Source organism: Podarcis erhardii, assembly GCF_964252035.2.
Source record: "Podarcis erhardii genome assembly, chromosome: 10".
Lineage (NCBI taxonomy): Eukaryota > Metazoa > Chordata > Lepidosauria > Squamata > Lacertidae > Podarcis > Podarcis erhardii.
This window is the reverse complement of record NC_138500.1, coordinates 40981052-41005672: the sequence shown is the minus strand read 5'-3', so window position 1 is coordinate 41005672 and position 24621 is coordinate 40981052. Positions and strand designations below refer to the sequence as shown.

Genomic DNA, 24621 nt, shown 5'->3' with positions numbered 1-24621 from the left:
CAGCCCCTCAGCTAACGGAGCGCGCGCGCCCGCCCGCCCGCGCGGGGAGGGAGGGAGGGGAAAAGGGAGGGGAAAAGGGCGGGGAGCGGTCCGGGGGAGGCCGAGGGGCGGGGGCGGAGGCGGTCCGAGCGCGAGGAGGGCGGGGCGGCACGCAAGCGCGATGGGAGCCTCGCCGAGCCCCACGCGGGCGCTCTCCGAGCCTCGGCAGCGGCGCTTCCAGTTGAGCCGCGAAGGGGCCTCAGGGCGGCGAGGCGCGCGGAGGAGCCGGCGAAGAAGAGCGGAGCCGGGCGGGCGGGCGGGCGGGCAGCGCGCTCGCGCTCTCTCTTTCGCGCAGGGGCGGAGCGGCCAGCTTTGCTCTCCGGCGGTTGCCCAGCCCCGGCCAGTCATGGGGTAAAAAGGGGGAGCGAGCGAGCGAGCGAGCGGCGCGGAACAATAAAAGCGGCGAGGCGGCGGCGGCGGCGGCAGCAGCAGCGCTGACTGACTGACTGGGCGAGCGAGAGAAAGCGGGGGATGCCGGGCGCTCGCTGAGCGGACCGCGCGGCGCAGAAAGTGGAGCGAGGCGGCGGAGCAGCGGGCGCCAGGGAAAGCGCGCGCGGCGGATGCTTTGCGCGGCCGGCGGGAGGCGGCGGCGGCGGCGAAGGGGGAGAAGACGGAGGGCGGCGGCGGCGGCGGCGAGATGATCGCGGAGTTGGTGAGCAGCGCCCTGGGGCTCGCCCTCTATCTCAACACCCTCGGCGCGGATTTCTGCTACGATGACAGGTAGGTGGTGGCGGAGGAGGAAGAAGAGGCGGCGGACTGGGGGCTTCCTGCTCGGGGGGCGCGTCCGGCTCGGGGGCGCTCGCCGCCAGCTCCGAAGGGAGCGCGCTCTCCGGGCCGTGGGGTTTGGTGCGAGGCTGTGAAAACACCACGCACAACTTGGCGTCCTCACTTTCCTTGCCCGGACTGCCGCCGCCGCCTCCTCCTCCTCTAATCCGCGCTCTCACCTGCGGAAGAAGGGTTAATCCGATTATCTCTCCCCGCCTTAACGCTTTACGGATTTCATCGCACCTTTTCTTCCTTTGCGCCTTCTCTCTCTCGCGCGCCTGCCTTTCCCTGGGGTAATTTCGGCTCCGGAGGGGTGGGAAGAGAGTTCAGGGCTTCCCGGATCGACTTCGCTTTGCGCTCGAATCTACCAATCAGAGGCAGGTGCAACAACAACAACAAAAGGCACGCAGTTAGAATGGAGGCGCTTGGGTGCCTTTGAGGACATTCTCCGGCTACGGATTTGTTCCCGGTACCTGAGCTGAACTGGCAATCCGTTCCACTCCTGGTTAGCAGCGATGTGCCGGTAGATCCCGATCCACCATCTGCCCACCCTAGTGGAGAGACGCAGTTTGCAGGGCTGGCTGTCAAGTTAGGTTGCTGGAAGGGGTCGGGGAACATAGGTCCCCTGGTACAGCTGAGCAAGCCAGGAGTGCAGGCAAACTCCTTCCATACTAAATCTCTTAATTCTTTCTCTCATTATGCCTTTGCCAAGATCACCCTTTCTGGTCACTTTTTGGAAGTTCGGGGGGAAGGGAAATCTTTGTTCTTTGGGTAATAATTCCATACACACACGTGCGATTTTCTAAAAGGAAAACATTCTCCATCTGTCCTCACCCTGCCAACCAGTTTGATCATTAAATGGTGTTAAGTTACAGATAGGTAGCCGTGTTGGTCTGCCATAGTCAAAACAAAAAAAATTCCTTCCAGTAGCACCTTAAAGACCAACTAAGTTAGTTCTTGGTATGAGCTTTCGTGTGCATGCACACTTCTTCAGATAAAATGTTATCTGAAGAAGTGTGCATGCACACGAAAGCTCATACCAAGAACTGACTTAGTTGGTCTTTAAGGTGCTACTGGAAGGAATTTTTTTTAAATGGTGTTAAGTTTGGGTTAGAAACAAACCCTTTCCCCCTTTCATCCACAAAGCCATTGCTTTTTGAAGGGGGATGGATTCAACTTGTTTCTCTTGATGCTCTTGTTTCCGGAGCATTTGACACTTAAACTCCCTTGCGCTTGTAAGTGTATTAAAGGGACAGGGATGCTCTGAATTTTTAAAGGGAGAAGTGTCCAAGCTGAATGGAAACTGGGCTTTCTAACTAGGAACCCCTTCCCTTTAAAGCCCACAGATGTGCCCAAGTTTCTTTGTAGTTAATGAGTGTTGAAGGGGAAGGTACTCAGTACATGCTGTTGTTGCATAGAAGTTGCCCTGTCATTGAAAATGCTTGTTCTGGAGCTAAAGTGCATTGATCCCTGCCTGAAACTGAGCCTTGGAATAGGAACCTCTGCTTTAACTTTGCTCACAGGGGCAGTGCTTACTTGAAAATCATCAGTTTGGCTGTGTTTGCATGTTAGCTGTGTTTGCATGTTTGTGTTCGAGTGCGCGTTTGCCCTCTGAAGATCTGCTGAGCAGCTTTTCTTCCTGAAAGCTCTTCTGTTCTGCTCCCCAGCCTGTATGTTCAACATTCCTTTATGCTAATTAGCAAAGATGAAGCCCCCCAGGACTTGAATTTGGCTCTTTTGAGTTCAGACAGTTAATGAGAAGTGAACCGTGTGGCTGAAGAAAACTGCATCGAGTTCTAGAAAATGTCACAGTTGTTCTGGGTGTTTCTGCCTCCCCTTAAAATGGACAAGTGCTTAGGCACTGCTGAGAAGCTGTATTAGCAATTAGAGAAAATTCCAATTTGCGCCTTTTCCGGTGACTTACTCTGATTACAATTAAAACAGATGCATAATTAAAATATATTAGGGAGAGCAGCACGCTTGGCTGAATTTATGAGCCATCTTGGGGTGTTTGCATGCTCCATTGGCGTTAAACCATCCAAAAAGTGAGCATAGATTTACTTTGACAGCTTTTCATCAGTCCCTCTCTGTTTGGAAACTGAATAGATCCCCTGGGTTAGGGTGAACTGCCTTTCAGCAGAGTGCCTTTGTACTGAGGGGATGCCCCTTGAATTCTCATATATGGGAGTAATCAAGCACCACAGTGTCGGAAAAGTCCAAACTAAGTGGATCTTACAAATGGTACATTGGCAGTTCTGACTTCATATATTCATTCAGTTACATTGTTGTCAACAGAGTTCTACTGTGGCTACAAAGATATTATTCAGTCATGTGTTTGTGTTCAGAGATGATGCATAAACGCAGACATAAGAGCTAGAGCAGCATAACTGTTGCCAGAAAATGTGCCACAAACTTTCAGGCAAATAGTAAGGGAAATGATCTATTCTAGCTTTGAAGGACCATTTGCATTGGGACATAAACTGGTTGTACTTAAGTCAGTTAAGTTGCTTAATCCTGAATTTTGGTCTGCTTTGCAGGGCACTGCAGCACTTGTCACAGTTTGGGAGTTACTAGTAGGATAAAGGCACAATTTGCTCTTTTTCCTTCCACAAAAATTGAATGCAACTTGTGTGTTTCCTTCTTAGCCATTGCAGATTAGCAGTTCAGCAACTTAACCCTAAAGGATTTCCCAGTTTTACAGATTGTGATCTTTTCTATTTCCAAGTTTTTAAGAAAACCATTAACTGCGTTCTAGTGTGTTAGCGGTCTTTTAATGGGTGTATAAAGTTGTTTAATGATTATACACTGCTTTGTGCAGTTTTATGGAAAAGCAGCATAAAAGCTTTTGAAATAAGACCTAATAACTCTGCTAATGCTGGCAGATACTTACAGGTGTTAATATGCAGTATTACAGTAGTTGGAAGATATCAATATAGCCATAAGTAAACATACATCGTCGGAGTTGGAAAAATCCTGTGCACCTGGTTGCTGGCTTGCCTAAATATGTGATGATGGTACCTAAGAATGTGGATATTTTTTGCAGCCCTGCCTCCTGCATTATCTAGGGGCTGCATTATCAAGGTTGCTTGAGGACACTGATTGGGAATTTAGTGCTCTTTGCCAGTTTAATTCTCCTAAAATTGTATTGCTGTTGCTGAACATCATGGATGTAGAGGTCAAGCTCTTTGTTGATTTTGACATGATTGCTCTTACAGAATGTTAGTGGCAATTTAATTGCAGGCCATCTCTTTTTCTTTCTTTCTGTTAATCCCAACAGTACCGGTTTAGCATTAATCTTGCGTTGGATAAATGACATTTAAACTGCAGGTTTGTTTAATTTGTCTAAAAGCTAAAGACATAAACACCTCTTGGATTTAGAAATTCATTGGCATGTGTGAACTGAAATTATTGATTATGCTGTAGAGTAAGTCAGTTAATTACAGCATTTTCAATTACATTGGGAAGGAAGGAGAGTTGAAAACTGCAAACTAGCAAATGCTTTTCTAGTTCACCACTGCAAATCTTTTTTTAAAAAGTGAAACTCCCAGACCTAAAATATTTTAACTACAATCACAGGGTTGTGTGGACCATCAGGAGCTTTCTTAGAATGTAACTCGATGAAATGTGAACTGAGTAGAAGCTGTGGGATACTGCCTTCCAGGTGGGATATGGATCATACGTCCAAGTTAAATTGAATCAAAATTGTGCATATAAACTTTGAAGCTGATGATCACTTATAAGAGCAGTGCCAAATCCTTCAGGTTTTCTGTTCTATCAGATGTGACATTGACTTAGACTGTTTTTCTTCTTGATACAGTGACCAAGATTGCTATATAAAAGGTGTCTGTAATTGCATTCTGTGTTTTAGTAGGTTGGCAAAGATTAAATGGTGTCATAAAACCTTCTTTACAGCAAGATCAATTTCTTAATGATAAAAAGTAATGGAAAACAATGTGCATTACTCGCCTGGAATGAAGTTACTTACCGTCTCAAAACAATCATTTATTCTGAGGCCAAATCTCATTTTAAGGAAAACGAAGTCAATTCATTATTGAGTTTAAAGAGGAGTTTGAAAAGATCTGACATACACAATGTATGTGGGAAGAATGGATGAAGGCATGGCAATAGGGGAAAATAAATACTTGCTTGTATCCATATGACCGGTCCAGTTGCTGAAACATGAAACTAAGGACTGCCAATTCAAAGATATGATACAGAGAAAAGCACCTCTCTGTTCCTGAGAAATGCATATGGGGTTTAGTAATCATTGCGTAGCAAGTGCCCCCCTCCCCATGCCACCTTCTGTAGTTCTAAAATTCCACGTATTCTGAGTTATCTGCAAAGATTAAAGGAGTGACCAAAGATAAGGGGACATGTTAAATACAGAGAGGGGGGGGAAATGTGGCAGTATTTTCAAAGGCTTGATACATGGGAGAAAGGGAAAGTGAGGTCTGGCAAGAGGTGAGTTTGTTCCCACTTGGAAGCAAAATGGCAAGGGAAAATTTAGTGTACATTCTCTTAGAATTGTGTGTTCATCATGGTTGTTAAAGATGCCTACTGCATCAGTTGAACTACCATACTTTGAAAACTTTTAAAAATTTGAAATAGTTGGCAGGTCATTATTTAAGTTGAGATATATGGGTGATTTGTATAAAGAGGAAAAGTGATTGTTGGTGTGTAAGATTTGGTGTCTTAGGATACTGGCAATCATAAATAATTGCAGTGATAATCTAAAAACACCCATGCAAATCCATTGAAGTACTGCATTCCAGTATACACTCAAATGCTCAACAAGCTGCACACTCTAAGGAAAGCATTATATTACCCTTTAACCTTGCATGATAAACTTTTCTTACAAAACTTATGTCTTTGAAACTTAGTTTCTGCAATCATGGGCATTGATTTTTCATTCTGCAACTTCACTTACAACATTTCTGAGTGCTTTCACAAGTTCCCAGAGATGGTGTGTCATTTTTTCACTACTTCTGTAATGTTTCAAAGGTATGACATGCATGCACCTCACTTTTAAAGAAATGCTTGTATTTTCTTTTTAACAAGTTAGGAAAAGAAAGAGAGAAAAAAGTATGAGGCATTGTTTTTCTATTTTGCTGTCTTTTGAAATGTGTGAAAGTACTTCACTGCAGGCAAATATGTATCAGATGCTATTTTTAAGTTGCTCAAGTGATTTATTGGCTTTATAAATTGGCCAGTTAAGTTAGTATTCAGTTGGGACCAAATTTTAATCTGTAGTGGAGTTTGAAGAAAGAAAAATATTTCTTTTAACAGTATTTGTTTTACTTGGGTATAAATTATTTCATTTTATCCTGTTTCATCAGAAGACACACTGGGGTTTTGGTGAGATGTAGATACATTTACATTTAGTCAACTAATTCATCAGTTAGAAGAGACCAGTTAAACGTCATTTTTGTAGTGCTAATTAAAGCAACTTCAAGATGACTTGCATGAAAAGGTAAATATTGCTGTTTTCACAAAGTTTGGCTACACGTCACACCATAACTTTCTTAAAGGCTATCAAGTAATTATGAAGCACATTTTTATTAGATCAGTTTAATGATACAGTTTGCATAGAACCTCATAATTTTTAAAAAGTGTAAAGAAATGTGTTAATCTATCACCTGAGCTTGGTTCTAGAGATTTAAGAAACAATTCTTACTAAAATTTTAAAATGGTACATTATGTGCCATGATTATCCCGATTAAAATTTTGTAAGCTTAGTACAAGCTTAGTAACAGGGGCGCGGGTGACGCTGTGGTCTAAACCACTGAGCCTAGGGCTTGCCAATCGGAAGGTCGCCAGTTCAAATCCCCACAATGGGGTGAGCTCCCGTTGCTCGGTCCCAGCTCCTGCCAACCTAGCAGTTCGAAAGCACGTCAAAGTGCAAGTAGATAAATAGGTACCACTCCAGTGGGAAGGTAAATGGCATTTCCATGTGCTGCTCTGGTTTTGCCAGAAGTGGCTTAGTCATGCTGGCCATATGACCTGGAAAAACTGTCTGCAGACAAACGTCAGCTTCCTTGGCCAGTAAAGCAAGATGAGCTCTGCAACCCCAGAGTTGTTCACAACTGGATTTAACTGTCAGGGGTCCTTTACCTTTTTAAGCTTAGTATGCTATTGCTCAGTTCCTCTCTTTGTCATGCCACAAAAGACATTACAGTGGTATCTTGGTACTTGAACAGCTTGGCTCCCGAACAAATTGGCTCCCCAAAGCTATAAACCCGGAAGTAAGTGTTCCGGTTTGCATATGTTTCTCAGAAGCCGAATGTCTGACGCGACTTTCGCTTGAGTGCAGGAAGCTCCTGCAGCCAATTGGAAGCCGTGCCTTGGTTTTTGAATGGTTTTGGGAGTTGGATGGACTCCTGGAATGGATTAAGTTCGAGAACCAAGGTACCACTGTATCTGACAACTGATCCAATACATACAATGGAAGAAAGAGTGTTAGAACCAAAGAACAATAGATAGTCATCTATCTCTTAATTCTTATGGTTTTAAAAAACTTAATGGGTGGCATTTACTTTTAGTCCTACCCTGAGTAGACGCATCGAAATTAATGGACAAATTAGAGTCATTAATTCCTGTGGGTCTACTCTGAGTAGAATTTGGTTTAATACAACTCACTGTATCATTTCCGTAGATGTATGTAATGGTGTGGATACTGTGTCTTCATTACAGGATTTCGCTGGGTTGAATTAAATTTTGCGCTATCATGAACATTCCACCTGTGCAAGCATTGCGGCTTGACAGGAGGAATGAGTCCACATCTCTGCCACCCATGTGGTGTTCTGAAGGGAGGTGTCTTCTGACATCCCCCCAAGCTAATTTCAAAGAGCATGAAGTGGGAGGAGGGGGTTAAAACCACATTGTGCAAGCAGAAGTCCATGTGCAGGCCTTCTCCTTTTGGGGCTTGCTGGTAAATCCTGTCCCATGTTATTACATTTGACCTTTCATCTTAAAGGACAATTGAGTGCTGGGTTCCTTCTAGGAAGTGTGGCACTTTTACCAGCAAGTAAGTAAAGGTAAAGGGACCCCTGACCATTAGGTCCAGTCGTGGCTGACTCTGGCCATGCAGGTTGCGGCACTCATCTTGCTTTACTGGCTGAGGGAGCCAGCGTACAGCTTCTGGGTCATGTGGCCAGTATGACTAAGCCGCTTCTGGCAAACTGGAAATGCCGTTTACCTTCCTGCTGGAGCTGTACCTATTTATCTACTTGCACTTTGTGGTGTGCTTTCAAACTGCTAGGTTGGCAGGAGCAGGGACTGAGCAACGGGAGCTCACCCCGTCGTGGGGATTCGAACCACCGACCTTCTGATCGACAAGTCCTATGCTCTGTGGTTTAATCCACAGCGCCACCCGCGTCCCTAGCAAGTAAGTATTCTTATGCAAAAACTGTTTTGTACTTTGCCTCTGATCAGAGCTCAGACATCGCCAAATTTTTGAGCATGACCCCAATGGGATGCATGGAGGCATACATCCAATAAAATTAGAGATGAATTGACATTGGGAAGAAAAGTACAAGAAGTAGTGTAAGAGTTTGCCATGAAATGAAGTATTACAATAAGCTATAGAAACCAGGTGGGTATATAGAGTGGGACACCTGCCTTAGGCTATATTTGCAGAAGACCTTGTTAAAAGGGAGGTGCCAATTCTCTTGTTCCAATTTATGTATTGGAGGATGATAAAGGAACAAAAAAGCATAACGGTTCCACTCATACCCTACAGCTGTAATTGTTGAGTTCTAAGAGCTAATAATGTGAGGTTTGTGCTTGTCTACTTGTATAAACATGCTGGAAAATGCAGTGGTATGATTAAAATCCTATTTATCCAAGTGGCTGACATGAAAACCGAGTGCTACCCAGGATTCAGTTTGTGCTTTGCTCAGATATCTGCTGATGAGTTGTATGTGAAATGCACATTCAAGTGAAGTTTGTCTTAAGTCAAACTGTAGTTCAGGTGAGCCTAGTGTGCTAGCTGCACCCTTCTCAAAGTGTGAGCTGCTATTGTACCCAGACCAGCTGGTCATAATAAGCAATGCTGATGGCAGAGGCGGACAAATATGTGCAGCTGGCTTTGCTAACAATATTGTCACGGTTACAGATAGGTAGCCGTGTTGGTCTGCCATAGTCAAAACAAAATAAAAAAATTCCATCCAGTAGCACCTTAAAGACCAACTAAGTTAGTTCTTGGTATGAGCTTTCGTGTGCATGCACACTTCTTCAGATACTTCTTTAATATTGTCACGGTAAGCCCCCAAACAGCTCTTTAAGCTCTTCACAGTTTAAAAAGCAAAGTGTTGCCCAGCAAGGAGGAGAGGGCTCTGAACTGCGGCAATTGTATTCAGTATTGAGGTGCACATGTGCTACAGCTCTATCTTTACCACATACCGGCATGTATTTTAAATAGCTGTGATGTGAGGCATTATTAGAGACCTGTCTCCAGTGGGGCTTAGGTCTTAGTAAATGCGTTAGAATTGCAGACTTGAATATCTTGTAGACTTTATCACTTGATAAGCTGGTTGAAGCAATACACCAAAGGATTTGTATTTATACGATTTATGCTCTCGTATTGATAGAGTTGCTAGTGTATTAACCTTTATTTGAGTGCATGAATTTTCCAAGAAGAATGGTTGCTGGAAATAGCCTCTCCACATAGGGATTGGAGTTGTGTGCTTCATTACTTCTTCATTTCCTTGTTACCTAGCTTTTCTTCTTTTAAATGTTCCAGTGTGCTGTCTAAGAGTTACTGGTGGCTGAAGTAGCAGGTCTCTCTGAGCAAGGGTTTGTAACTGAAACAAGTGGCTTTGTTATGGTTAGTCACGAACTTCTGTATTTTTAACTATAAAAATACTATTTACTTGAAAAACCATGAAATACACAACTTGGAATTTAAATTTTAACTGGATGTGCATAATTCTTAGTCACTAACCTTCTGGATCCACAAGCTAGTTTGCAACACTCCTTGACTGTTTATGGTGGTCTTGTTGACCATTAAGGTTTAGCAACCTTTGAACTCTTTGTGTCTCCTCTTTCGCATGACTGACCATGTGGATTCTTCACATCTCTTTTCAAAAGGGCTGAGCAGATTGTGTAGGCAGGTTGTCATGTTGACAGAAAGCCATGCAAGGCTCTTGCCTTTCAGCACATTGCTCAAAGTTTGGTTCAACATGGTAACTTTTGTACCCAAGTGATATTTTACAGATAACGTTGCTTTGATGGTGGTCTAAAGAGTGGAAGGGGAATTTAAATAGAATTGTTATTTTATATACTTTTCTAGATATTGTGGTCACATAGTTTCTAATGTATTCTTCCTTGGAAGATGGTACTTGTATTGCTTTTTTTTGTTGCTGAGGAACTCTGAAAAAAATAGAGAAAATGGATTTTTAAGATGGGATTCCGAGTTAATGCAGTATAACGTTTCTGATTCCCTTTTCAAGACAAGCAGTCTTTTCTTACCATAAATGTATTACTTTACATCAGGTAAGCTACTCATTTTGGCAGAGTGCCATATGACAATATTTTTTGTCTTGTCAAATGTTCATCATAATAATGACATGCAGCAGGATGCCTTGCAAATCAGCGTTATGTCTTAGAATGTTTGTTTAAATACCAGCCATAATGTTAATGAATCACAGGACACACTACTTACCGTAAACTCTGAAGGTCAATATTTTTGCCTTTCCTTCTGTCAGACAAGAGTGAATCAGATGTTGAATTCTCTTGGTAGAACTCCCCTAAGACTTTTGTAAAGTAATTGCTGAATTACTTGTAACCCTCTTCCTTCCCAAGAGCCACGAAAGCTGCATCAGAAAGTCTCCCAAACCAGCTGGTCCTTGAAGCAAGGACTGACAGGTAATTGAACCAGGATTTTCCACATGGGAGTACAAAACATTTCTAACAGACAACTGGGCTGGCCTGCAAGATTCCTTCTCTATTCATGGAGCTGTTGTTAGACAAAGGAGATGTTGAACTTTGACTCTGGTTAGCTAGAATGTATTTCAGGCTTATGAGTGGCCAGTGATGCTTAAAACCTAGCATAGATCTTTGTGGTTGTGGTTAGGACGACCTATGCTTATGACTTCTGTTCTAGTTTAAGTATCTAGATAATACTGAATTATCTCTGCCTGGACCATCTTTTTCAATTTGAGTGGAGATAATTACATGCTTATAGAAGCATATGTAAATTGCCATTGCAAAAATTAACATGGTTGCTTTATTAAAGTATCTGGCGCACTTGATGCTAGCATTTTAGAAATGGATTGCCAATTTTAAATAGCAGTTAGTCCCTTGGAGATTAGCACCTCCTGTTGTCTTCTTTTTAAAAAATGTTATATATTGAAATTGGTTTAGCTGATCAAGGCCTGTTTTCTTCTATTCAGGGCTGAATTTTCAAAGCAAGGACTTGAATGGTACTTTTGAGCAGCACATCACTTGCCTTTGTTTTACCAATGACCTTGATTTCCATATTTGCTGCCTGCTAGAGACGTACTTATATATAAAGTATTTTATATTTAATGGTTTACAGTGAATGTGGACATCACTCATGTTTTGCTCCTTTCCTACAGTGATGAGGAGCAACAAACCATGATCCCTGGCAGCATTACATTAGACTTGGGAATCATGATTTTCTTCTTTCCCCTGAACATACCACAGTTTCTGGTTCAGAAAGAATGCTGAATAATGGAGCAAGGTTTGTTGCTCGTGCTAGGGTTGGAGCAAAGTAGGAGGCTGTTCTTTCACAGCAAATAATTACATATGGTATGTGATGTGTGAACACTACCTGAATGTTAATATCTTCTGTAACTAAGGAGGCTAATGTTATATTAACTATGACATTTTATGTCTCTAGTAACAGGCGATCCTCTATGCTAGGAGTGGGGAACTTGTGGTTCTCTAGATGTTGTTGGACTTCAGCTTCTACCAGCTGAAATCCTGCATGGCCAGTGGCCACGAATGTTGGGAGCTAGCCAATGGTGAGGAATACCTGGACAGCTATAGTTTCTCCATCCTTGCTTATACATGTATTCCCCCCTTTTTTTTAAGGAGAAAATTGGTCAGGTTCTTCTGACAGCTTGTTGGTCAGTGGGTAAATATATTAGCAGGTAGTGATGTTTTTCTCTCTATTTGGTCTCGTCCTGATTTCTGTACATCAAGCCCTTGGTGTTCTTAAGGCATGCATGAGAGAGGAGGTTTGTGTACCTCTTTGCCACTTAAGGGTCCCTCACCCTTTAAAGGACACCAGACATCTTTGGGGGGGGGGAAGGTTCAGTTTTGTAGCAGCTTCCTGGGATACTAAATATTTCAGTTGAGGGCATGTGAGCACTGGCTCTCAGTCCACTAACAACCACTGAAATATGATGGCTGACCTCTGAGGAGATTTCCAACCTTTCCAAATGTTGCCTAGATCGGAGTAGCAAACCGTTTTTTCTTGTGAAAGGCTATTCACCTACGGGGAAAATCAGTTGGAGGCCACATGTGACAGGGAGTGGAGCCACTCTGCAGTTTTAATCTGAAATCTTAGGCGCAGTACTGCTCCCAGAGCTCAGAAACTGCTCTTGTTAATGAAATTCCCCATTGCAAAATGCACCTAGAATAGTGGGAGTTTCAAACACTGCCCAGCGTGTAAGGAAGTTAATCTAGTGAAGCTGAGTTGGCTTGTGATAGGACTAGTGAATTAAATTCCAGAGGGGTAGCCTTATAGCAAAACCCAAATATTTATTTATATAGTCTATACAACAATAAAAATGTTAAGACATCAAGCAGCTGCAAGACTCATTTTTGTTCTTAATTTCCATGGAAGTTGCTTTCAGAGGGGTGAAGTCAGTGGGATGTGATAACCGTCTGGAACACCAGTAGTTTGGAGACAATGGAAATGGGAGAAGCTTGAAAGTATGGCAAAAAGTTAAAACTGCTCTTGCTGGGTAGATATGATTGGGGGAGCATGAATAAACATGTAACCACTGTAACAGCTGGTATGTTAAGTAAATGAATGAAGAAATGTGAATGTTGGGTGCTCTGGGCTCTTGCCTGAACCGTGAGGTTGGTAAGACGCCATTCTTGATCAAGAATAAAGACTACCTGCCTTGCTGCTGCTGTTTGGCATATTGACCCACAACTAGGGAACAAACACTTGGGACAGTTGTCCCTTGACAGTAGTGAAGAGGAGTGGAGAAAGGAGTTTGTGGAATTTTGGTTCTCTGAAGAAGATTTTAGCACAAAGTTCAGGAACTTGTTTTGTAACCTTGCACTTCCTTTCCTCTGTCTGTGGAAGAGAATTTCACTGTCCAGTGTAATTATGGCATTGGTCAGTTGTTTAGGATTTGTAACTTTGGAATGCTTGACTGTGACATTATTACCGATGCTTTTTGCTTTCGTTGGAAAGAAATGCATTAGTAAAAATAGGACACAGAAGTTGTTTTGTTCAAAGTGCAAGTGCACTTGCCTTTCAGTAGATTCATGCTAGGCTTTCATGGCCTTTCCCACCATATAATTGCAATTCTATTACTATCTGTTTTGCCTGAAATGCTTGCCTCATTATGCATTCTTATCCAAGCTCCTTAACGGGTTTCAGTGGTTTTAAAGATTTCTGAAGATCTGAATGTGGGATTGGGGGGTGGGACATTGTTCTGTTGTGTTCTTTTTAACAGTGGAAACTTTAGGTTTAAGAAAAATGAGATTGGGTTAAAAAAAAAAGTCTGCTAATAAAGCTGGTTGTGTGTTAAATCAACTGACAGGACACACATTTCCCCCCTTCCTGTGTGGATGGATATAATTATTTATACTGTTTTGCATTTTAAAAAGTTAAATCCACTGGTCCAGCATGTAGATGAGGACTAAAATTTTAAATGTTGCTGTCCAAGATTTTCCTGTCTCTGCAATGTTTAGTTGAAGCAGGTGTTTACTTTTCCAACTAATCTGATACTCCTTCATTGAAGTTCTGCATGGCTACATTATGTATGTATACACCCCCCCTATTCTCGTAGTGATATTTAAGGGCCCTAGACAGGAGTGTAATTCACAAGCTCTTCTTCAAACCTCTCCTGGAGGACTCCTGTGATTTGAGGACCAGTCTCCCAGCATTGAGGGTGGAGTTTTGCTTTATTGTAATATAATGTTCCTACGTTATTTCATTGTATTCAGAATTGTCACTGTGGCAAGGGCTGAACTGCTTTCCTCGCCTGGTTAACTCTGTGCATCGAATTACATACTGCAATCTGTGTTCTTTTTGTTTATTTTCCTATTATCCTGTCCTTCAACCCTGTTTCTTTTCAACCAGCTGATTAATGCTCTATGGATTTTTAAATATGTTGTGGGGGGTCATTGGTTTGTATTCTCCTTTTCTATTTTTCTGTTTTGAACTGCCCCGGGATCTTCAGATTAAGGGCAATTCACAAATTTATAATAATTGATAATTGATAGAATTGTAGAGTTGGAAGGGACCCTGAGGGTCATCTAGTCCAAGTGCTCCTGCGTTGTATCTCGACATAACAATTTGAAACTGGACCAGACCCTGCTTAGCTTTGCAAATGTGTTAACCGTTTTATTACTGCACCATTAGGACTTCAGTTGCTTTTTAAAATAGCTTTGTAACTTGAAGTTATGTAGTATTGTCATGCCAACTACAGTTGATGGACATATTGTACTTCTTATTCTGAAACTCCCCTCCCCACCAAATGTGGAAAGCTTGATATGTGGAAAGCTTGATATAGGCACTGCCCAAAACCCAGTCAATAAGTATGGCAGTCTTTTCATTCTCCTTCTTGACTATGATATCTATAATTAATAATAATAATTCTTAGGGCTTTTCTAGTGCGGCCGATTCCTGCTTTCATCTTCCTTTGCAGCCCAGATTGAGTTCAAGTGCAGCTGAAAAGGAAGAAATGAAAATATTGCAAGTGCACTCCCCAATCTTTACTTTAAAGTTGGGTTACCTGACCTCTTAGTGGCATCAGGTGATTGACAGTTGAATCACCATACTAACCTGTCAGAATGGCCTGGGGTGGGTGGTGCAGCTCAGGATTCAGCCCACTGGATTAAACCTGTTCCCAACTCCTGATAAAGACCTTACTTTGACAATGACTCTCAATGTAGGTATGCTCATAATTTTGTATCGCGACATCAGTTGTGGCTTCTAAATGATATTTTGAGGCAAAAAGAAAGTGCAAAGAAGTAAGGCTTTTAATGAGATTAAGTACATAGAAATGTCGTGTGCCTTTGCAGGGTACTTCCTTAGTAGTGGTTTTGTCAAAGGCTTACCCTGTGGTGGAGAGATGTGAGATAATTGAGTTTCTTTTCAACCCCACAGTGAGCTATATAGCCTGATAAATACTAGGATTAGCTCATTGGAAAATATGTTTTGTTAAAGGGAGAGAAAGCATTTGTAGCCATTACTATTATTGTATTACAATTTCAAACCTAGTCTAGCAGTAGCGGAATAGATGTTGCACGTAATATTTAAGTAACGTTCTTCCTTGCTCAGGGAGCACTTAGAAGCTAAGAAAAGGCAGAACTGAAGTTAAAGATGTTGTGTGTGTCAGAGTGAAAGTGAATCAGAGATAAAGACAGAGAAATGGAGCTTGGGCCATGTAGAAAATATTTGCTGAAGGATATCTGAGGAGGTTATTTTGAGGAGTGGAAAAGATCTCTGCTGCTTCAGTAGCATTGCACAGGTACACTCGTCTTTTCTAAAATTGTACATGCCGTTTGCATTCTCTTTCACATGTTGATGGTGCAGGTTTGCCGACCTTATGAAGACATTTATTGGCAGGCACCACTTCGAAATGATTGAACTGATAGCTGCTTGGTGAGAATGTCTGCTTTATACACGGCACTGACTGAAACATACTTGTGTAATAGCAAAAGGGACTTGTAGGAGAAATATTTTAATTCCAAAAATTATCCTTTAATGATAAAATGACTTTCCTTCCTGCTCTCAAGACAAAATCTATACAGAACCAAGTGCATGCAAGTCTTGTGCAATATTCTGCCCATCTCCACTGATTCGCTAAGTCCTCTCCCCCCCCCCACCCGCCCGCCACTTTGAAAGTATGAAATAGGTTTTGATCTTAAATGGGGTTAAATTAATCTTGTTGAGTGCTGTCAGAGTCACCCGTGGTCCCAGCTCACAAGAGACCAAAGTCCACTCCAGCTTATGTACAAAAGCTTTTATTGAAGAACATTAGTAGCTTTACATCCGAGGTCCGTGACCCTACGTCTGTTACCCTTAGACCGCTGAAGTCCCCTCTGAGTCACTCCCGCCTCGACACCAGTTTAAGAGGCTTGTACTGGTCCACCTCTTTCTCTCTTTCCTTTTCCGCAGGGTCTTTCTGCCCCCCTGTGTTCTCTCCCTTCGGGACTCTCCAGAGGCTGAATCCTCTGCCGCCTCCTCCCCCCTCCTTCGGGCTTTGGGACCAGGCTCCTCCCCAGGACTCTCTTCATTTTCGCGCGCCTCCCATTTTGAACTTGGCGCGCGTACGTTGCTCCTGACCTTCCTTTCGACAGTTACACTGCCCTCAATACTACTTTCCTCCCCTTCCGGCAGGACGTTTTGCCCTGATCTCCTTCCCCTCTCTGCTTCCTGTTCTGCTCCTTCTGACACACTGGTCACTCCTCCCCCCTCACTCCGTTCTAGCGGAGCAGCCGGTCTCGCTCTCCAACTCCCACTGGGGGTTCCCCCTTCGTTTCCCTGCTCCTGACTGCTTCCCCCTCTAGCTCCCCTTGGCTTGACCAGAGGGGCTCCCTTTTGGGAGTCCTCCGATTCGCTGGACGGACTCATGGACAATCTTGGGTCATTGTCATCCTCTTCCTCGTCAGTCTGGAATCCTTCCCCCTCACTCTGCGTCTCTCTCCCTGAACCCCTGACATCCATCCCCCCCTTGAAGCCCCCCCTTCCCCCCTCCCGGCCCTCGGAGGCAGGTCGTGGGAGCCGCAGCTCCTCGGAGGTAGATGCAGGATACAGTTCGTTTGCTTCAATGTCCTCTGCTAGCAGCTCGGTGTATGTGTGTTCAAATGCGGGTTCTTCACCCAAGGTGTTCTCGGCTCCCTCTTCCATTGCTACTTCGTCTGGTGCTGCCTGCCAAGGCCCCGCCAGCCATTTCTTGCGCCAGTCGTCCTCTGGTTGCTCATCCCACCAGTAAGAGGGTTCTGTGTCTACCCCCGAACACGATCCCCTGGGCGGGCTTGATTCTGGCGTTCTCTCCTCGGCGGAAGAAAAGCCCCTGAAAGTACTGTCTGAAAGTGTGGGCGTAAAGAGCCAGTCATCAAAATACTCGGCTGGCATGGGTCTATGCGGGAAAAGTGCATGGAACTCGTCTTTCAGAAGAGGTTCGTCTAAAGCGTAGTCCGGCACCCAAATATTGGCACTGGCCGGGGTACCTTCTCTGGCTAGAAAGTATTCTACTCCCTCTACCCCCCATCTTGAGTCCAGGATCTCAGTGACCTCGTTGAGTGGTTCGGCCCTGGGCGCCCCCTCCCTCTCGGGTGACTGAGTGCGTGCGTGCGGTACTGTTTCAGACTCCTGAAACCTGTGCGGGGTCTTGTAGGGAGTGAGCACCGACCTATGAAAGACCGGGTGCACTCTGGAACCTTCGGGGAGGGCCAGTCGAAAAGCTACAGGGTTAATCCTAGCCTCCACCTGGTATGGCCCTAGCTGCCTGTGTCCCAGCTTCTTCTTAGCCAACGACCTGGCTGGCATCGCTTGGGCCGCTAACCATACCCAGTCCCCCACCTGGATGTCCTCTCCCACTCTCCTGTTCTTGTCTGCCTGCACCTTATATGCTTGTTTGGCTAGCTCCAAATGTCTCCGCAGCTCCTCGTGCACCTCTTGCAGTTCTGCTGCGAACTGGTCGGCTTCTTGCGTCACCCCCTCTCCCGGTGTTACGAACCCCGGGAAGGTTCTGGGATGACGACCATTGTTCGCGAAGAACGGCGTCACCCCGGTCGACGCGTGCTTCGTGTTGTTGTAGGCAAACTCCGCCATCGGCAGGTAGTCCACCCACGCCGCCGGGCGCTGATTGGCGTAACATCTCAGGTACTGCTGCATGATCGCGTTGACTCTCTCTGCTTGGCCGTTGGTCTGCGGATGCCTTGCCGACGTTAGGTTGATCTTGACATGCAGGATACCTAGAAGCTTCCGCCAAAAAGTAGAAACAAATTGGCGCCCCCTGTCAGACAGGATGGATTGTGGCAGCCCATGCACCTTGAACACGTGATCGATGAAGAGTTTGGCGGTCTGTTCCGCCGTCGCCACCTTCGCGCAAGGAATGAAGTGCGCCATCTTGGTGAACAGGTCCACCACCACCAGCACCGCCGTCTTGCCTCTGGAGCTGGGCAGGTCAGTGACGAAGTCCAGCGCCACCCTCTCCCACGGTTGCTGTGGCGTCTCCAGCGGTTCCAGTAACCCCGCTGGCTTCTGGTGCACTGGCTTGGACCTCTGACAAGTGTCACACCTGGCGACGTAATCCGCTATCTCTCCCCGCATCTGGGGCCACCAAAAGTCCCTGGCCACCAGTTCTATTGTCTTCTCCTTGCCGAAGTGTCCCGCACTGGGGGCGTCGTGCAACTGCTGCAGAACCCTCGCGCGGAGCTCTTCACCCGGTACGTAGAGGGCACCTTTGTGAGTTAACAGCCCGTCGCGTAATTGGAACTCATCTTCTCTCTGCGAACCCCTGCGCAGCGCCTCCATCTTGGATTGTGCAAATCGATCTACTTGCAACGCACGTCGCACCGCGTCCAGGTCGACTGCGATGGTAGCGCACGTCCACGCCTGCGGTGCGAAAATGTGCTTGTGTGCTGGTCCCAGGGGGGATGAGGTACTATTACCGTAGGCCAAGATCAACAGGGAGCCGGGCGGGGTAGCAGGAACGATGGTAGAGCAGAAGCAGGAGGCCAGGCGAGGAACCGGAACACTGGTAGGGTAGAAGCAGGAGTCCAGGCGGGGAACAGGAACACTGGTAAGGCAGAAGCAGGAGTCCAGGCGGGGAACAGGAACACTGGTAAGGCAGAAGCAGGAAGCCGGGCGAGGAACAGGCACACTGGGAGTGCCGAACAAGGACTGGGTAAAGCAGATACTTCACAACGACGTTGCTCCCGCAACCTGGGACCGGGCTGCCTGACCTTTATCTTCTTCTAAGGCCGGGGGCGGTCCCGGCCCCCAGAAGCCCCGCCTCTCTTGGCCTTAAGGCGAGCACTCCTCCTGGGAGACACCAGTTCCCTTCGCCTCTCTGCCCTAAGCCTCTGCAGATCAGGAGAGGCCGAAGGGTTACTGGGCCCCGGGGGAGGCTCACCTGTAGCCACTGAGTCTTCCAGCACCTCTGGGGCCTGAATGATTTCACCTGGTGCCTGCTCTTGAGTTTCCTCAGCAACTAGGTCTTGCCCCAGTTCAGCCGGCCCTGGAGGCGGGGACTCCTGCGCCGGCTGGGATTCCTCCGGATCACTCTCAGACTCGGAATCCCAGGCCATCACACCATCCCCCCTCCCAGGCCCCCCCCTCACTTGAGGGCCCGGACCCGGCTTGCTGGGATACGTTGCATGAAACTCCCGGATGCAGGCAGGTGCGTGGACGTTGACCGCTGGTTCCCAGGAACGGTCCTCTGGCCCATACCCCTTCCAGTCAATGAGATACTGCAGCCTTCCCCTGCGGTATCGGGAGTCCAGAATGCGTTCCACCTCGTACTCAGGCTCTCCCTGCACCAAGACTGGCTGCGGTCGGGGACGGTCCGGGTGGAACTCGTCGGGTGGGGCCACCGGACTCAGAAGGGACCTGTGGAATACCGGGTGAACCTTCAGGTTTGCTGGCAACCGGAGACGGAATGCCACAGGCGAGACCTGGTCCACGATAGGGAACGGGCCGGTGAACCGGGCGTCCAGCTTCCGCGAAGGTCGAGAAGGGTGGAGGTGGCGAGTGGAAAGCCATACCAAGTCACCGACGTGAAGTTCCGGCCCCACCTGGCGGTGGCGGTCGGCCTGGACCTTGTACGCCTCCTTGGCCTGGTGCAGCTGCTCCATCAACAGCTGTTGCTGGGACTGGAGCTCCTGAAGCCACTCTGTCACCGCAGGGACCGTAGATGCCGGCAGCACATCCGGAAACAACCGTGGATGAAGGCCATAACTGGCTTGGAACGGGGTCTGCTGGGTGGACGCATTCACCGCGTTGTTATAAGCGAACTCCGCCAATGCTAGGTGGTCGACCCAGTCGTCCTGCTGGTAGCTGCAGTAACACCGGAGGTACTGTTCCAGTACCGCGTTCGCCCGTTCCGTCTGGCCATCAGTCTGTGGGTGGTAAGCAGATGAGAGACAGACCTCTGTTCCGAGGGCCTGGTGCAAAGCACGCCAAAACCGGGACGTGAACTGAACGCCGCGGTCGGATACTACACGCTCAGGTAGGCCATGCAGGCGGAAGACATGCTGAAGGTACAGCTGCGCGGTTTCCTTAGCTGAGGGTATGGATGGGCAGGGGGCACAGTGCACCATCTTCGTGAAGTGGTCGGAGAAAACTAGAAGGCAGGTGCAGCCACGAGACGGGGGTAACTCCACTACAAAGTCTAGAGAAACTGTGTGCCAAGGACGTGGTGGAACCGGCAACGGCTGAAGGAGGCCGGGGGGTCGCCCGGTAGGCCCCTTGGCCCGCCTGCAGACGTCACAACCAGCGACGTAGCGAGCCACGTCAGCCTTTAAACGGGGCCACCAAAACTCACGGCTTACCAGATGGGTGGTCCGATACCGCCCAAAGTGCCCCGCAGCTGGAGCGTCATGGGTCATCCGGAGAACCTCAGCCCGCAGCGGCCCTGGTGGGATGTACAGGCGCCCGTAGTGCAGCAGAAGACCCTGATGCGAGACCAGCCCTGGATACTGAGGGCATGATCCTTCGGCCAGTTCCCGGAGTCGTTCCTGGGCCCAAGCGTCGACCCGCTGCTGTTCCCGCACCCGAGCCTGCAGTGGCTCGACCTCCTGGGTGGCCAGGAACGCAGCTGGTGGTAGGATCGTGGTGGGTGCTGCTTGCTGAACCGTGTCTGCGTTGTCTTCAGGTTTCCGGGACAGGGCATCCGCCTTCTGGTTTTGGGAGCTAGGGATGTAGCGGATCCGGAACTGGAACCGGGAAAAGAACAACGCCCACCGGATCTGCCTTTGGTTCAGCTTGCGGGTGGTCTGGAGGTATTCCAGGTTCCGGTGGTCGGTTCTCACCTCCACCGGGTGTCTTGCTCCTTCAAGATGGTGGCGCCAAACCTCAAAGGCCACCTTGATGGCCAGCAGTTCCCGCTCCCACACGGTATAGTTACGCTCCGCTGGAAGGAGCTGGCGGGAATAGAAGGCGCAGGGTAAGAGTGGCGCTTCCGGTCCGTGCTGCTGAGACAAGACGGCACCGAGAGCCGTACTGGAGGCGTCAGTCTCTACCACAAAGGGTCGAGAAGGATCCGGATGTTGCAAGATTGGCGCTCTCTGGAAACAGGCCTTCAACCCTTGAAATGCCTCCTCCGCCTCCTTGTCCCAGGAAAACGGCGTCTTGGGGCGCAGAAGCCGGGTCAACGGGGTGGTGCGGTGAGCATAATCCGCAATGAAGGTCCGGTAATAGTTGGCGAACCCCAGGAAACGCTGTAGGTCCTTGCGGTTCCGAGGTGCCGCCCATTCTCGAACCGCTGCCACCTTCCCAGGATCCATTTGCACCCCACCTGGTGAGAGTCGATGACCCAGGAAGTCCACTGACTGCTGATGGAACTCGCACTTGCTGAGCTTTGCATACAGACGATGCTCGCGCAAGCGCTGCAGCACGGTCCGGACATGGCCCTCGTGGCACGCCGGGTCACGGGAGTAAACCAGAATGTCATCCAAGTACACCACCACGTACTTGTCTAGCAAGTCCTGGAACACGTGGTTGATGTACCGTTGGAACACAGCAGGCGCGTTGCACAAACCAAAGGGCATAACCAGGTATTCAAACTGTCCGTACCGGGTCCCGAATGCTGTCTTCCACTCATCCCCGGCGCGGATCCGAATCAAATTGTAGGCTCCCCGGAGGTCTAGCTTGGTGAACACCTGCGCCCCTTGCACCCGCTCCAGTAACTCCGAAATAAGGGGCAAGGGGTACCGGTCCGGGATGGTAATTTTGTTCAGGGCCCGGTAATCATGGCAAAGGCGGAGCTCCCCACATTTCTTTTTAACAAAGAGCACTGGTGCAGCAGTGGGCGAGGTAGAGGGTCTAATGAACCCACGCTCCAGGTTCTTGCGCAAGAAGTCCTGCAAAGCCTCGCGCTCTGGCTCTGTTAACGAGTATAAGCGACTCACCGGTAGAGGCGCTCCGGGCTGGAGGTCTATGCCGCAGTCAAAGGACCGATGCGGCGGCAGCTGGTCTGCCCCCCGTTCCTCGAACACGTCGTGATAGTCCCGGTACTCAGCGGGGAGCGTCGCAGCCGCCTCCTCAGTGGGCGCAGCTGCTAGCATCTCAGTCTCAGCAGGAGAATTGGGGTCTGGGAAGTGTACAGTCCGTTTGACCCAGTCAATCTGCACATTGTGAGCCTCTAGCCAGTCCATCCCAAGCACCAGGGGGAACCGGGGCATGGAAGCAATATCCAGAGTTCGTATCTCACGGTGCTGCTGGAGGCACAGGACCAGGGGCTGGGTCTCTTGAGTGACGGCGCCCAAACGCAGTGGCCGTCCGTCGATTGCCTCCACCTGTACCGGTTCTGGCTTGTTCCGAAGTGGCACCCGATGCTGGGCAGCAAAAGCAGCGTCCATATAAGAGCGGGTTGCCCCTGAATCCACCAGAGCATGAGTACGAATCCATGGCCCTCCTGGAGGGTATAGATGTACCGGAACCATAAGGTGTTGTAATTCAATTGGTGCAGCCCCATTCTGTGCTGTTTGGGACCCCCGGTAGCTAGGGCCATCAGCTACTGGGGTTGGCGGTTTTCCCTGCGGCTGGCGTTTCTCTGGACAAGACCGAGCGAAGTGTCCACTTCCGCCACAGTAAAGACAGAGATTTCCCTCCCGACGCCGCGCCTTCTCTGCAGGGGAAAGGCGTGGCCGCACTGCCCCGAGCTGCATAGGCTCCTCCGTTAAATCAGTTGTGACCGTGGGGCTGCTGGAAAAAGCTGGTGCCGTGAACTGGAAGTGTCGGCGACCCCGGGCCTGACGACGATCCTCCAACCGATCGTCTATTTGTAGACACCGTTGAATGAGAGTGTCTAGCGTGGTGGGGCGTTCCATTGTGGCCAACTGGTCCAGTACCTCGTCTGAAAGCCCCTCGAGATACTGGTCCCGCAGTGCCGAATCATTCCAGGTCAAGTCCTGTGCTAGCAGCCGAAACTCCGTGGTATATGCGGCCACCGTGGACTTGCCCTGTTTCAAGCGCCGAATCGCCCGGTTGGCTTGACTCCCTTTCTGGGGATTGCCGAACGCGGCCTCCAAATGATTGCAAAACCCCGTATAGTCTGCCAGCAAGGGGGAGTCTTGCCTGAGTAGCGGCAACGCCCACTTGGCCGCCTGGTCCTTTAACAAACTAATCAAAAAGTGCACCTTGGTGCGGTCGTCAGGAAAGTTCCGGGCTCGCCCCTGAATATACAGCTTGGCCTGGGCCAGGAACATGGGAAAGCTGGCCGGGGCTCCATCAAATTTCTCAGGCAAAGCCACTGGGTACTTGCCAGGAGCCGGGGCGTCGGCCCCAGGAGCCGGTAGGGCTTCCAAGCGTTGCTGAAGTGCCACAACCGCGTCACTGAGCTGCTGCACGGTGTGAGTCAAGGTCTGGTTCCTCTGGGCCAAATCCACCAGTGCAGCCGCCTGGTCAGCCATGGCCTCTGGCTCTTCCCGAACGCACCCCTACGAAGGGGGAGTGCGGGTATGGCGGGAGCAAACTGTGCTGGTCCCAGGGGGGATGAGGTACTATTACCGTAGGCCAAGATCAACAGGGAGCCGGGCGGGGTAGCAGGAACGATGGTAGAGCAGAAGCAGGAGGCCAGGCGAGGAACCGGAACACTGGTAGGGTAGAAGCAGGAGTCCAGGCGGGGAACAGGAACACTGGTAAGGCAGAAGCAGGAGTCCAGGCGGGGAACAGGAACACTGGTAAGGCAGAAGCAGGAAGCCGGGCGAGGAACAGGCACACTGGGAGTGCCGAACAAGGACTGGGTAAAGCAGATACTTCACAACGACGTTGCTCCCGCAACCTGGGACCGGGCTGCCTGACCTTTATCTTCTTCTAAGGCCGGGGGCGGTCCCGGCCCCCAGAAGCCCCGCCTCTCTTGGCCTTAAGGCGAGCACTCCTCCTGGGAGACACCAGTTCCCTTCGCCTCTCTGCCCTAAGCCTCTGCAGATCAGGAGAGGCCGAAGGGTTACTGGGCCCCGGGGGAGGCTCACCTGTAGCCACTGAGTCTTCCAGCACCTCTGGGGCCTGAATGATTTCACCTGGTGCCTGCTCTTGAGTTTCCTCAGCAACTAGGTCTTGCCCCAGTTCAGCCGGCCCTGGAGGCGGGGACTCCTGCGCCGGCTGGGATTCCTCCGGATCACTCTCAGACTCGGAATCCCAGGCCATCACAGCTTGGCTGCCATTGGCGCTGCTTCCTCGAGATATTGCGGTTTCCTGGAGAGCGCGTCGGCTATAACGTTGGATTCTCCCGGGATGTATTCTATCCTGAAGTCGAAATCCGCGAAGAATTCAGCCCAGCGCATGTGTCTTTGGCTCTGGAGCTTCGCCGTGCGCCAATACTCTAAGTTCTTGTGATCTGTGCGGACCTGCACTGTGTGCTTGGCACCTATGAGGAAGTGTCGCCACGCTTTGAAGGCAGCGTGGATGGCCAACAGCTCTCTGTCCCATATGGT

At 48.4% G+C, this 24621-nt stretch overlaps 1 protein-coding gene across 1 annotated transcript in view; it reads left to right on the top strand.

Moving 5' to 3' along the window:
- The first annotated feature begins 207 nt into the window (after nucleotides 1-207).
- Nucleotides 208-24621, top strand: part of TMTC2 (transmembrane O-mannosyltransferase targeting cadherins 2) — a 204573-nt gene continuing 180159 nt past the window's right edge. Inside the window, exon 1 of the mRNA XM_081878578.1 lies at nucleotides 208-759. Within this exon, the coding sequence (XP_081734704.1) occupies nucleotides 677-759 (83 nt within the window). The 5' untranslated portion in view covers nucleotides 208-676. The remainder of the gene's footprint in view (nucleotides 760-24621) is intronic.